Source organism: Pantherophis guttatus, chromosome 6 (assembly GCF_059756535.1).
Source record: "Pantherophis guttatus breed Tessera chromosome 6, ASM5975653v1, whole genome shotgun sequence".
Lineage (NCBI taxonomy): Eukaryota > Metazoa > Chordata > Lepidosauria > Squamata > Colubridae > Pantherophis > Pantherophis guttatus.
The window spans coordinates 334050-347362 of record NC_142068.1 but is presented as its reverse complement, the minus strand read 5'-3'; the positions used below and the strand labels follow the sequence as shown (position 1 = coordinate 347362).

Genomic DNA, 13313 nt, shown 5'->3' with positions numbered 1-13313 from the left:
AAAGACATGGAGACTTGGAAAAAGCTGCAACTGTCTTTACTTGGAAGAATAGCAGCAGTTAAGATGAACATTTTGCCAAGATTTCTGTTTTTGTTTCAAATGATTCCGGTGCTTAAAAGTGATAAACAACTGAAAGTTTGGCAAACTGGACTTAATAAGTTTGTCTGGAACGAGAAAAAGCCGAGAGTGAAAATGAAAATTATGCAAGATGTTCCAGAAAGAGGAGGCCTTAAACTTCCAAACCTACAGTTATATTATGATGCAGCAGCTTTAACTTTAACAAGTGATTGGTTTGGAAGTAAAAAGGCTGGAATATTGAATGCAGAAAGTTTTGATCTTGAATTTGGATGGCATGCTTACCTATTTTATGATGACAAAGTTGATAAAGTATTTAAAAGTCATATACTTAGAGACTCTTTGATGAGAGTTTGGAAGAAGCACCGACTCAAATGGGATTATAAAATACCGCTATGGCTGGATCTTGGTCATACCTTGTGGAATACAAATATAATGTCACTCGGGGGGTTTTTATACAAAGAGGTTCTTTTTACAGATGCGGGCAGATGGCAGCTGAAGACATTGCAGACACTGTTGGACGAAGGGATTAATTTAACCTGGTTACAATATAATCAATTACAATTGAGATGGAAAGAGGACCAAAAAACTGGTATTATGTTGCATGAGGAAGAATTGGTTAGACATATAAGAGAGAAAGGTCCAATGCATATTAAAAGGCTTTATAATGTTTTGCTAGAAAGGGATTCAGAAACTGAATTAGTTAAAGATTGTATGATTAAGTGGGCACAAAATTTTGAAGAACCAGTGATGTTGGAAACATGGGAAAAAATTTGGGTTCAGAATGTTAAATTTACACAGTCACAGAATCTGAGGGAAAATTTTTATAAAATGTTTTATAGATGGCATTTAGATCCTAAAAAGTTGTCATGTATGTACCCTAATGTTCAGCCAAAATGTTGGAGATGCGAATGTTTGGATGCTACGTATTATCATGTTTGGTGGACCTGTAGGAAAGTTAAGGCTTTTTGGATAAAAATATGGTGGGTCATGCAGAATGTTTTGAAGAAAAAAATTCAATTTTCTCCACAACTGTTTTTATTGGGTATAGTTAAGGGTTTTACATTGGGTGAAATAAAACTAATATTGTATAAGATAACAGCAGCAAGATTGTTGATAGGTAAATATTGGAAGAATGAAGTTTTGCCTACTATCGAGGAATGGACTTTGAAGATGGCAAGCTTTGCAGAGATGGCGAAGATCTCAGCATATTTAAAAGATTGTTCACAAGAGACTTATGAATGGGAATGGAAAAGGTGGATAGAATATGTTCAGAACAAATACCAAACTAGAAAGTATCAAATAGCTTTTATTTGAAAATAATGTATTAGAAATATCTTAATGTAAAGAGACAAAGAGGAAAAATTATATAGGGGGAGGGATGGGTTCAGGTTTATATATCAGTGTTATTAGTTATGAGTACATAATAGGGAAGTCTGGGGGGGGAGGGTTAGGGAGGGTTAGGGAGGACAGGAAGTTTGGGGAGGGAGGTGGGGGGGTGAAAAAAAGGGGTGAAAATGTAATTGTAAAACTTTTGCAATAAAAAAAAAAAAAAAAAGATGCCAGAATTGGAGGTTTATGACTTTCCCTCTCTCGTTTGTAGTTGTTACCTGCATGTATCTTGTATGTGTTTGGAACAGCTAACCATTTAAGCTTGATCAAGATTAAATGCTATTTTACTCAAGCCTCTGTTTAAGTTCCTTGTTTGGCATTTATGAGCTTAAACATATTATTATTGCACAATAATAAAATGAACAAAATGAAATTCAGTGTGGAGAAAAGCAAGATTTTACACCTGGGCAGGAAAAACCAAAGATACAAGTAGAGATTGGGTGAAACCTAGCTCAAAAACAGTAACTGTGAGAGGGATCTTGGAGTCCTAGTAGACAATCTCTTAAACACGAGTCAGCAGGGTGTGGCAGCAGCCCAAAAAGCGAATGCGACCCTTGCTTGTATAAAGAGAGGCATAAGATCAAGGTCACCTGGAGGATTAATAGCGCTTTATAAAGCCTTAGGTAAGGCCACACCTGGAATATTCTGCATCCGGTTTTGGTCACCACATTACAAAAAAGAGGTTGAGGCTTTGGAAAAAGCGCAGAGAAGAGCAACTAAGATGATGAAAGGCCTGGAGGCCAAAACATATGAAGAACAGCTGCAGGATTTGGGTTTGGCTAGTCTAAAGAAAAGAAGACTGGGGTGACATGATAGCAGTCTTCCAGTATTTGAGGGGCTGCCACAAAGAAGAGGGGGGTTTTCTCCAAAAAAAAAACCCTATTCTCCAAAGCACCAGAAGGCAGGAGGAGAAGCAACGGATGGAAACTAATCAAGGAGAGAAGCAACCTGGAACTAAGGAGAAACTTCCTAAGAGGGAGGACAATTAACCAGTGGAACAGCTTGCTACCACAGGTTGTGGGTGTTTCATCAATGGAGGTTTTTAAGAAGAGACTGGACACCCACCTGCCTGCCTGAAATGGTATTAGGATCTCCTGCTTGAGCAGAGGGCTGGACAAGAAGACCTCCAAGGTCCCTTCTAGCTCTATTCTGACTGGGTATTGGGGCAGCGATGGGGGAAAGAGATGGGGAAGGATGGGAGGCAGCCTTCCCCAAAGACGCATTTGGGAGACCTGGACCCTCCTTCCCACCTGGCGCTGGCGTACCTGTTCGGACGACCACGGCCTTGACGAGCTCCCCAGTGTAGAAGCGGGTCTGAATGACCGTCGTGCCACAGAAGAGGGTGTGCCTCCGGTGCTCGTCCGGGTCGTACACTTCATCTTCCAGGGCCTGGCAGTCCTTGGACGGGTTGGGCAGGTTGGTCTTGGTGACAGGGACGCTCTCCCCTGAGGAGGGAAAGAGAGCCTCGCTCACTGCCTATGCTGCCCGCGGTGTTGTGGCCTGGCTCCGGATATGGGGCAAGTGCCCCTCCGACTCACCCGTCAACATGCTTTCGTTGACGATGCAGGTGCCGCTGAGAAGCACCGCGTCGCAGGGCATGATCATTCCCCTAAGCGGGACCACAATGACGTCCCCAGGCACCAGGTCCGTGGACAGAACCTCTTCCACACCTGAAGGGCATGAGAGAGTTGAAAATAGGTAAAACCCAACCCCCTCACATCTCCCCCACCCACCCAGAGGTTGATGGTGCAGAGACCAGCTGGCAAAGACTCTGGGAGGAGCCTGAGGCTGGCAGAGGGACCCCCACCCCAGAAGGGCCACCGTCCCTTGACAGAGAAGCCTGTCCTGCAACACACTTGGCAGCAACAAGCCAAGGACTGGCCCTCTGCCCCAAGACCAACCCCAGCTCTGAACTGTTCGCCTGTTGCTTTGGAAAGCTCCCTCACCCCCCAGTCACTTGCACCTCAGGAGGAGCTTAAGCAGGATCCCCAAAGATGCCCCTCTGGAGCCCTCACCCTTCCTGCCGGCTAAACTGCCCAGCCCATCTTACCGTGGTTGGCTCTGCTGATGGAGACCCGGATGATGCTGTGAGCTGCCACCATGTCGTGCAGCATCGTGTATTGCTGAAGGGAGGAGAGGAAAACGTTGCTAGCTAGATGCCCCAATCCTGAGAGAGCAATCCCAGCCAGCCACCCCACAAGCCAAAGGGGAAGGGGGAAGGGGGAGCAGCTCCTATTAGGCGGACTACTCTGGGTGGCAGCCCCCTCTCTTGGAGCCACACGGTCCCACAGATGCAGACAAGGCCCGTGTAGCTGGAAGACCTTTTCTGGGGTGTCCTGTACTCTTTCTGAACTGGCCCCCAGCTTTCTCAGGGTCCAGCCTGCCTGACCCTTGTGCCTCTTTGTGGAACCCCCAGCAGAGCTGGGAGGCTTCCCAGGAGGGGTTCTCTTCGGCCCAAGCAGAGCACCTCCACATCCTCTGGGCCAGCCAGCCGAGGCCTCCAGGTATGGCCAAAGCAGCAGACGGACCTAACCTCTTCGTTCCCAAAACCCAAATTCAGGGATGAACTAAGGAGCACCTGGATACTGAGTATGCAGAGGAAACCATAATCCTGGGCTTCCTTTCAAAGGATGCCACACATACACACCCCTGGTTTGGAGCTTAAAAAGCTCCCTTGGGTTTCGCTTGAGAAGCCGCGCCTGGCACCCCCAGCAGGATGTGGCACCAATTCCAAAACCCCAGGCAAAGTCTTGAAGCACCAGACAAATTGGAGGGGGGAGGGGGAGGCATTAGAAGACACATTCTGAAATAATGTGAAGAATTGGCTGATTGCCCAGGACTTCGGCAAGACTTTTCGCTTTATCGTGCTCGCTATCTTTTATCTTAATCACTTATTCATCTTATTGCAATTTGATTGATTGTTGTGAGCTAAGGATAATCCTCAGTGGAACAAGCCCTTCAGACCCCATCCTTGTCAGCTACTTCTGGGGGTTCCTGAAGGCCACCCAGGGGTCCATTACGATCCTTCTGTCTGATTCTCCGCAGATGTTGCTAATGGGGGTGACCCAAACAGGTCCCAGCAGCAGTCCCCTGCGACCGGCACTTTCTGTTTTCATAGCTGAAGTGGTGCTTAAACGTATGTGAACCGTTTTGAATTTTCATTATTTCTGCATAAATATGACCTAAATGTGCTCTCTTCTCCCCATGTCTTAAAACCAGATAAAGCGAATCCAATTAGTCAAAATTATTAGACCTGTTAATCTATTCATTGAAGAAAGCAATCCAAAACTATACATATTTATTTCTGACTCATTTATGCAGAAATGTTGAACATTCAAAACGGTTCATAAGCTTTTCAGCATCACAATTACCTCCTCTGAAATGTCTCTGAGCGTTAGGAGGTTTGGTCAGCCCAAAGTAGGCGGCCAAATGATGGCAGGATCTGGGACATCTTTCAGGCAAACTGATGCCAAGGAAAGACATCCTCCAAGACCAGACACATCCATGGCTTAGGGCAGGACAACACAATGCGCTGGGAACACGAAGGCTGCGTTTGTACACTAACATACGTAACACAGTAACCGATCAGAGTGTTTGCTCCAGACCCAGGATCCTAAACTAACCGAACTGCCTGGATTCCTGCAACTCACTCGATCAGTTAAAAATAACCGAAGCTTGGCCTGTTGCGCCAACCCCAGCCAGCTGATCATGTACAGCAGCAGTAAAAGAATCCAAGCCCCGGCAGGGCTTATTGTCCCGTCCCCCCCCGCACCTTCCGGATGTTGTAGAGAGAGCTGGCGACGGAGATCAGAGACATGATCACAATGGCAATTGCATAGTAGTAATATTCATCTGTGCACCAGAGGATCACGCTGAACAGCTGGAAAATGTAGAAAGGATTGAGGACCTGTGGGGGGGAAGAGAGAGAAAAATAGAAACTAGCGTTGGAGAGAAGGAAGCCCTCTCCTTCACCTGGTTGTCCGAATGCTGAATTCCCTACTCAGGGTTAACGTTCAGAGTCCTCAGACCCAGCATGGAATTCAAACACATACATAAGGCAATCTACAAAGTATTTTCTAACGTTTGGTCCAACATTTCACAAACGGTTGTGGGGATTTAAATACATGCAGCTGTCTGTTGGACGGGAGAATCTGGTTTATCACATCTTGAATTAGGCCTTTTGCATATCTTACAGCATCAAATTTTGGATGACTCCCCTTACTGGAAACTGTTCTTGGGAGCCCTCTCAAAGGTTTGCATAATGCATCTTAGTTGGTAGTCTTCTTGAGAGGAAGACGAAAGACAGCTACTCCAGGGACAAAAGGGCCTGGGAACTCTGTCCCTGAGCGACCCGGTTGTCCGGGGTGCTGATGTCGCATGGCCGTGCTGGCTCACGCATGGCATTTGCAGCAGTTCCAGTTGCTGCCACGAGGCGAACCTTGCATGACCGCAGCGTCCGGCAACCGGGTGGTCACCACCTGGGATCTCCCACCGCTTCCCCATTGGATTCGCTTGCCAGAAGCCAACCATAATGGAGGTCGCAGAGGGTGATCCCTGTGGCCCTGGGGTCGCTGCGAGAGCCTCAATCCTGAGGAGGGACTGCGGGGGTCCCTCGTCCAAGCACTATTTCTAGGAAACATGAATTCTGAGGGTGGGGAGAGCTGTCATTTGGGTGGAAGGCAGGACCCCTATTTGGGGGCTCTTGAGGGAGGAAAATAATGTTTCACTTAAATGCTGTTGGTCCCAAATGTTTAAGGCTCAATTTGAGACAATATTTAATATTAGATTCTTTTGAGCTACATTCTTATTGTGTGAAAACTGGCACCTGGACAAAGAAATTGGATCCTCTGTGTCCTATTTAAATATTCTCCAGCACGAGAAAGATAAATACAGGGCCTCAGCTATTCAATAGCTTGCAGAGTTGATGATATTAGCAATTTAGGACTGAATCAGGTATTGAAATAGATTAGCCATAGAATGATTGTAAGGAAAGACAGACAACCTTCACTGAAATGCCTTTGTGCATATATATTCTACGTTTGATTTTTAACTTAATTTAATTTCCTTTCTCTTTATCGTTATTTTTCCTTCTCTTTGTTTTTTTTAAAAATTCATTCAATAAAAGCAAAAAGAAATTGGGCACTGCAGCAGTGTTTCATGCTGGCCGGGGAATTCTGGGAGCTGAAGTCCGCAGGTCTTAAAGTTGCCATGGTTGGATACCCCTGCACTACACCAACCTGCAAAGACCTCACTCAGGGTGATTATGGCCCTGTCCTCCCCCCACACCCCTCCAAGCATTCTGTCCTTGCCTGGCCTCTTCCCATTCCAGGATCCTGGAAGCAGAGCAACCAGACTCTGCTTAACGAGCAGGAACATTTTTAGATGACGTAGCACATTAAAAACAGGCTGGCCCAGGAAGAGATGCCCCAACACAGATTTTGGAGTGTTCTTGTGCATAACCCAACCCTGTCTGCTTTTTGAGACAGTCAACTGATTCTCCCAGAAACCCACGTAGGCAGCAGCCTGAGACAGGGGAGCTGAGAGATTGCTAGTCTCCCGCTGCCCCTAGTAACTCTTTCTCAAGACTCAGACGGCCAACAATAGCTGTTCCCCACTCCACTTCCACAGCAAAAGGCTCACCTCTTTAATCAACAGCTTAAAAATGGAAGGCACTTTAACTGCAATTTCATTCAGTCCGTATAAAATCTTCCTGCATCCAAAAGAGATAAAGAAACAAAAAGTACACAAATTTAGCTGGCAGCTGCTACCCAAAACAGCCACACAGCACTTAGAGAGCCAGCCAGGAGGAGGAAGAGCTGGCAGATAGGAAGGAGAGAGAGGGGGACCGGGAGGCCGAGGGTCCTGCAGGGGTTCTTGGGCACCTCTGGGCCCTCTCCGGATGGCCACAAGGATGTGGAAGTCGAGTGGGGAGAGGGAGGCAATATTGGTGGCCAAGAGGCAGAGAAGAAGCAGCTGGTGCTGAGGGGGAAGCTGGTGGGGAGCCCTCCCCCATGTTCCTTGCAGTGGCTCACCTGTAGTCCTGCATCTCCTTTGTCAGCCCCATGCTGTGTTCCCGGTGGATGGAAGCACAGGTGGTGGAGTCATCCAAACCCCTGCAGGAAAGGGAGAGGAGGGTTGTGTGAAAGGGCGGCCCAGGCAGGCAGAAGCCCTCGTGCTGCCAGGGTCAGCGTCTGTCTCTTACTTTATGGAAGTGAAGTTCTGGATCGCATCATCCCAGAAATACTTCACGCTGTGGTGGGTGAAATAGCGCAGCTGGAAGGCAAGAAACACAGGCTGTGTTGCCGCTTCAGGGGGAGACTCAGCAGGTGCTGCTCATATAGGCGGACGGAGCACTGGCGGCAGTGTTACGCCTCCACACCCTTCCACCTGCTGCCCCCTCGCCCCACTTCTCTGGGTCAGTTTACCCGCAGGAGAGGCAAGCAGAGCGGGGAGCTCCTTCGCTTTTGGCCCCATCAGGGAAGCCGCTTTTCCCACAGAAACCTTCCGGAAGCTTCCCTCGTGAAACAAGGCCTAACCAGGCTGCTCTGGCCATGCTGGGTACCTGGAGGGGCTGTGGAGCCTGGGAGAGGCCGTCCAAGGCGCTGCTGCCGTTCTCTTCCGAGGGAGGGACGCATAGAGGAGTGCTGGAGCCGTTGGCCACCTTCTCTGAGGCCAGCTCTTTGGGGGCCTGTAAGGGGTGGGGGCCTAGGGAAAAGACCGTGCGGACCTTTGCGCAGAACCAGGTCTGGAATTCATCCTTTGCAGGAAGAAAAAAAGGTAGAACACATTTTTTTTTAATTTGATTTATATGCCGCCCTTCTCCAGAGACTCAGGGCGGCTTACAATTTCTATTTCAGTTCCTGCAATCACAGGAGACCAAACGGCTCCAGCTGCCAACCCTCTGAGACCTGCTTGGGCCGCCTTGACAGATCCCTCCTCCTGCCCTCAGAGCCACCTGGCCATGCAGGGCGGACTCTCTGGGGCTAAGGCAGCAAAGGGGGAGCCACCCAGGACAGGCAGCAGGGGGGCCAGAGGCCAGCCCAGAGAGCCTTTCCCAGGGGCAGCCACTATGCTGCGGCCGCCAGCGGACACCCCTGGCCTGAGAAGGTCTGCCGATGGAGCAGACCCAAAGGCCCAATTCCTAAAGGCCTAAACCAAAGTGAATTCTAAAGTGCCTCTGCCAAAGTCCATCCTCTTGTCTTCTCCACTGCGGCTGAATTCTCTTAATGTTCCATCTGGGTATTTGCTAAGCGCCTGAGCTTTAAATTATCCTCCTGGCCAGGTTTTCTCTCCACAACCCTCCTGTCACTTGACGCACAAAATGGTTGCCACTTTCCAAAGCCAGCTGCTCCTTCTCCTTCTTGTTGAATCTCTCGGTTCTCTTGTTGCTCAAAGACTCTTCGGCTCTTTAACTGGGTGGACCTAGTGATTGTCTTAGCATGTTGAGTATTAAGCTGTTATTAACTCATGCGGCCCCACAAACTACATTTTGCTAACCCAGTTTTAGGTGCTAGCATATTGTCTAACCTAACCTCAATTTTCCTTTATGTTTTCTGCTTTTTATTATTGTACTGTCCTACACTGACAACATTTCAGCCAGGAAAACAACATCCTCAAAAGGTGGATCAAAAGATGAAAGGCGAGCAAGTCCCAACCACTTGCTGGCTTTTGAAGCAGAAAGGCCTGAGGGGCAATCCAGACGGCCTTAAGAACCATTCCTGAATCCAGAGGAGTAGATGGGGGCAGTCCCGACCCAAAAAGCCATCCAAGACGCTGAGCCCCCCCCCCAGCTTCCCAGGGCTTACGGTTGTTCTCAGCAGGACCACCTGGCAATATCTCAGCGAAGCCCTTTGGCAGGTGGCTTTCACTCGCCACTCTGGCATCCAGTAGAGGAGGAGGAGGAGGAGGCCGCCTGAGCACAGCACCCCTCCGGCCACAAAGACCAGCTTCCACCGGCAAAAGTTGTACCCGTAGATTTTCTGCACAGAAAGAGAGGAGGCTGAGCCTGGCAGTCCAGCAGCTCTTGGACCAGATGCCACCAGCCCTTTGGCTCTGTGGGGCAGGGCCATAATCAAAGGTGGTACAAGGAGAGGGCTGTGATAGGACAAGCCTTAGCAGCCCTGGGCCACGCGCAAGAGGGCCCGGCCCCTCACCCCAGCTGCAAGGTCACCTCCACTGCAGGGCGGGGGTGGGGGGAAGACTTGGACAACCCAAAGACTACCAGAGACCGAAGAGTCCCAAACTGGATTGGGGGGGGGAAGGGGAATGGAGTTCAGGGTTAATACTCTAGAATCTCTCCAGATAGATTTAGTGGCTTAGAAAGTTATAGCTTAGGTCTGTCAAGATTCTGTCTATTAGATACAAGCAAAAGAAGGATTGAACTCTACTGGATTCCAGGATTTGGTTCTGGTAAGGAAATTCAGCGTATCCAGAAGTGGCAATGAAACAGTCTGCACCACAGATCTCTAGGAAGAAGGCCAAAGAAGGCAGGGAGCTTCCTGGGGCTCTGAAAGGCCCTGAGGCCACCCCAGACCTCCCACCCCCGGGTGCCCCCTCACTCTTTATGGGGTCAGCCTGCCAGGCAAGACCCCTCCAGGGCCATTACAGCCCTTCCTACCAAGGCCACCGTTTTGGAAATGAGCTTGAGCGGCTGGGTTCTGCGATGCTCCTTTCCTGTGAGGATGGAGCTGCCCTAAAGGTGCGTTGCCCTCAATCAATATTCAGCCGGGCACCTGTCTCCATGGCAACTGGCCAAGGGGCTGAACGGAGTGTTCTGCAAGTGGGGCTCACCCAGCCCCGGGGGCTTCCAGGCAGGATCCCCTCCATTAGGCCTACCCAAAAGTTGAGGCAACTTTGCCCCACCTCCATGGTCTCTGAAGAGCTGCCCTGTGGGAGGAAGGGGGAACAGGCAGCCTCTGCCCCGGCTGGGCCGCTCTACATTTGCTCCCGGTAAGGATCTCCCAGGATTCCCTTTGAAAGCTGCCCTTTAGGCCTGCAAGCAAGCACTGCCTTTGTGTGTGGTGGTGGGGGGGGGGGGGGAGAGCCCTTCTGGAGCTTCCCTGAAGGGCAATTTGCCAAGAGATGGTGGTGCAGCTTGTTGGAGGGAATAAAGTCTCCAGGGCCCCTGTGGGAGCAGTGACCTTTGCATCTTCTCAAGAAAGCCAAAGAAGGAAGGAAGGAAGGAAGGAAGGAAGGAAGGAAGGAAGGAAGGAAGGAAGGAAGGAAGGAAGGATTTTCATGATTTTCCCAGAGGTCTAGGTGGTCCGCATGGGTATTTATCTCCCCCAAACAGCCTTGTGAGGTAGGCTGGGCTGAGAGAGAGAGAGTGTTTAACCCAAGCTGCCCAGGGAACTTCCATGGGTGAGAGCATGTTGAAGGCAGGCAAGATCTTGGTCAACATGTGGGCTCAGCTTCTGTGGGAGGGCTCAGAATGGCTGCAGGAAGCCTTTAATCTCTGGTCAACTATTTCCTGCAGTTGCGGGTGTGTGTGTGTGTGTGTATGTCATGCCATGCAGTTAATTGGGGTGGGGTGGGGGGGAGAGAAAGAGATCAGGATTAAGGAATTACCAGCTCCTCTTCTTCGCCTTCCTGGAGCATGTTTTCTTCATTGTCCATGATGCTGAATTCTTAGCTCAGTCCCAGGAAACCTAGGATTGGGATAGAAAAGGGAAGCAGCTTTAAAAACAGTGTTTCTCAGCCTTGGCCGCTTTAAGAGCTCTGGACTTCAACTGCCAGAATTCCCCAGCCAAGGGTGAGAAGCGCTGTTTTAAAGCACATTTACGAAGAGCAGTTCTGCCTTGGCTTCCCTCAAGCGGAGCACCCCAGGCCCACGCCAAGTGGTCCACCTGGAGAAAACCCCGCAACCCTCTCTCATGCCACCCGCAGTGCAGTTGAGAAGAAGCAAGCCTTCACCGGGGGGGGGGGGGAAGAGGGGGGCACCATCTCTGTGTCAACAGCCCGGAAGAAATTCCTCAACTCATAGACTCAACTATGGAGCTCTTAAAAGTATACAAAGATTTTGCTCCTCATCACCCTTCTGCTACAAATGGTGGTAGCCCTCAACTTACAACTACTTGTTTAGTGACCGTCCAAAGTTACAACAGCATTGAAAAAAGTGACTTATGACCGGTTTTCACACTTGCGACCACCGCAGCCTCCCCACGGTGACGGGGTCAAAGTTTTGACACTTTACAGATTAACCCGAGTTGTAAGGGACCTTGTAGGTCATCTAGTCCAACCACCCGCCCAAGCAGGAGACCCTACACCATTTCTGACAAATGGCAGTCCAATCTCTTCTTGACAGACACTTGGCAACTGGCATGGCTACAGGACGGCCGCAGCGTCCTGGGGCCACGCGGTCCCCTCGTGTGGCCTTCTCAGCAGGCTTCCAGCAAGCAAAGTCAATGGGGGAAGCCAGATTTACTTAAACCCCTCCCCCCCTTCACTTAACAGCTGCAGGGATTCGCTTGAATTGTGGCAAAAAGAGATCACAAAATGGGGCACAACTCACTTAGCAATGGAAATTCAGCTTCAGTGGAGGATTGTGTGTGTATAAATCCTGTTCAAGAAATAAGGGCCTCTTGAAGTAAACAGAAAGCAAACCTGTCAACTGTGGAAGGCAGCTCCACCTGAAGAGCCACACCTGGCCACTCCTTCCCACCCCCACCTCCTTGGCATTATCTCTGCCCCTTAAATCCCACCCCCTCCGGTTTCTGTTCCTCTGCTGAAGACATGAAATGATGGTTGTTAAGGGTGTTTATCCCATTCTTTCGCCATCCTGGATTCCCCCTTACCAGGAAATAAGGTAATACTGCCAATGATACCGGGCGCCTCCCTCAGAGGTTTGATTTGCTTTTGAAACAGATGAGCTCAAACCAACCCCCCCCCCCGGTTCTACCTGCGTGCAGGAGAAGCCCTGGGCTCTTCCCCCTTGGTAGGGAAATGGCAGAATTGTCCTTTATCAGGGCTCCCGAGGGGACCTTTGCTCTCTCCTCTCCCTGCCAAAGGGCTCCACCTCGTTTCCAAGCCTCTTGGAGGAAAAAGACCATTTTTCCAGAAGACAAATGGAGAATAACAAGAGTTGGAAGGGACATCTTCTTCTCCAAGTCCCTGCTCATGGCAAGAGACGCTTTATACTCTGCCCAGTCTCTCGTTGAAAACCTCCGCTGGTGGAGCAGGCACAGCCTCTGGAGGAAAGGCATTCCACTGCTTCATTCTTCTGCCAGGAAATTTCTTGTTAGTTCTAGGTTGCGTCTCTCATTAGTGACCTTCCACCTGTTGCTTCTCGTCCTGCCACCAGGGGCTTTGGCCCTCTTCCCTGGGACAGCCCCTCCAGCACTTGGAGCAGGATGGATTTGATTTAAATCACAATTTAAATCACTAGTAAAAAGGCTTGATTTAAATCAACTCGATTTAAATCATAATTTTTAAAGAACAACTGTCATTGCTGTCCCACAGCGGCTCCTCCTCTGACCTGCTGCTGACTCACCGGCAGTCCCAATATTGCAGAATATACAGCCTCCTCGTGCTACATAACTAAGCTCCGTTTCATGCTGAATAAACTAAATTATTAATGTAATTTAAATAGAAATCTTTAGATAAAAGATTTTTTACTCCAAAAGCTTTTTATTAAAATAAATTTGATAAAAAGTCACAGATTTTTATCCACCCTGACTGGGAGACATGTCACCCCTAATCCTCCTCTTCAACAGGCTAAAAGTAGCTAGTCCCCTTAACCGTTCATCATACCATTTAGCCTCCAGCCCTCTAAATCATCTTTGCTGCTCTTCTCTGCACTCTTTCTAGAATCTCTTTCATATTGTGCTGACCAGAACTGGATGCAGTCT

General features: G+C 49.2%; 1 protein-coding gene across 3 annotated transcripts in view; it reads right to left on the bottom strand.

The window, feature by feature from the left end:
• ATP13A3 (ATPase 13A3) overlaps positions 1-13313 on the bottom strand; it is a 44651-nt gene that overhangs the window by 20833 nt on the left and 10505 nt on the right. For all 3 annotated transcript variants that reach the window (XM_034424564.3, XM_087871983.1, XM_087871982.1), the window contains exons 2-11: positions 11035-11114; positions 9273-9446; positions 8030-8224; positions 7670-7740; positions 7500-7580; positions 7108-7177; positions 5240-5374; positions 3518-3590; positions 3006-3137; positions 2733-2912 (exon numbers count right to left, since the gene is read on the bottom strand). In XM_034424564.3, the coding sequence (XP_034280455.1) occupies positions 2733-2912; positions 3006-3137; positions 3518-3590; positions 5240-5374; positions 7108-7177; positions 7500-7580; positions 7670-7740; positions 8030-8224; positions 9273-9446; positions 11035-11082 (1159 nt within the window). In that variant the 5' untranslated portion in view covers positions 11083-11114. The remainder of the gene's footprint in view (positions 1-2732; positions 2913-3005; positions 3138-3517; positions 3591-5239; positions 5375-7107; positions 7178-7499; positions 7581-7669; positions 7741-8029; positions 8225-9272; positions 9447-11034; positions 11115-13313) is intronic.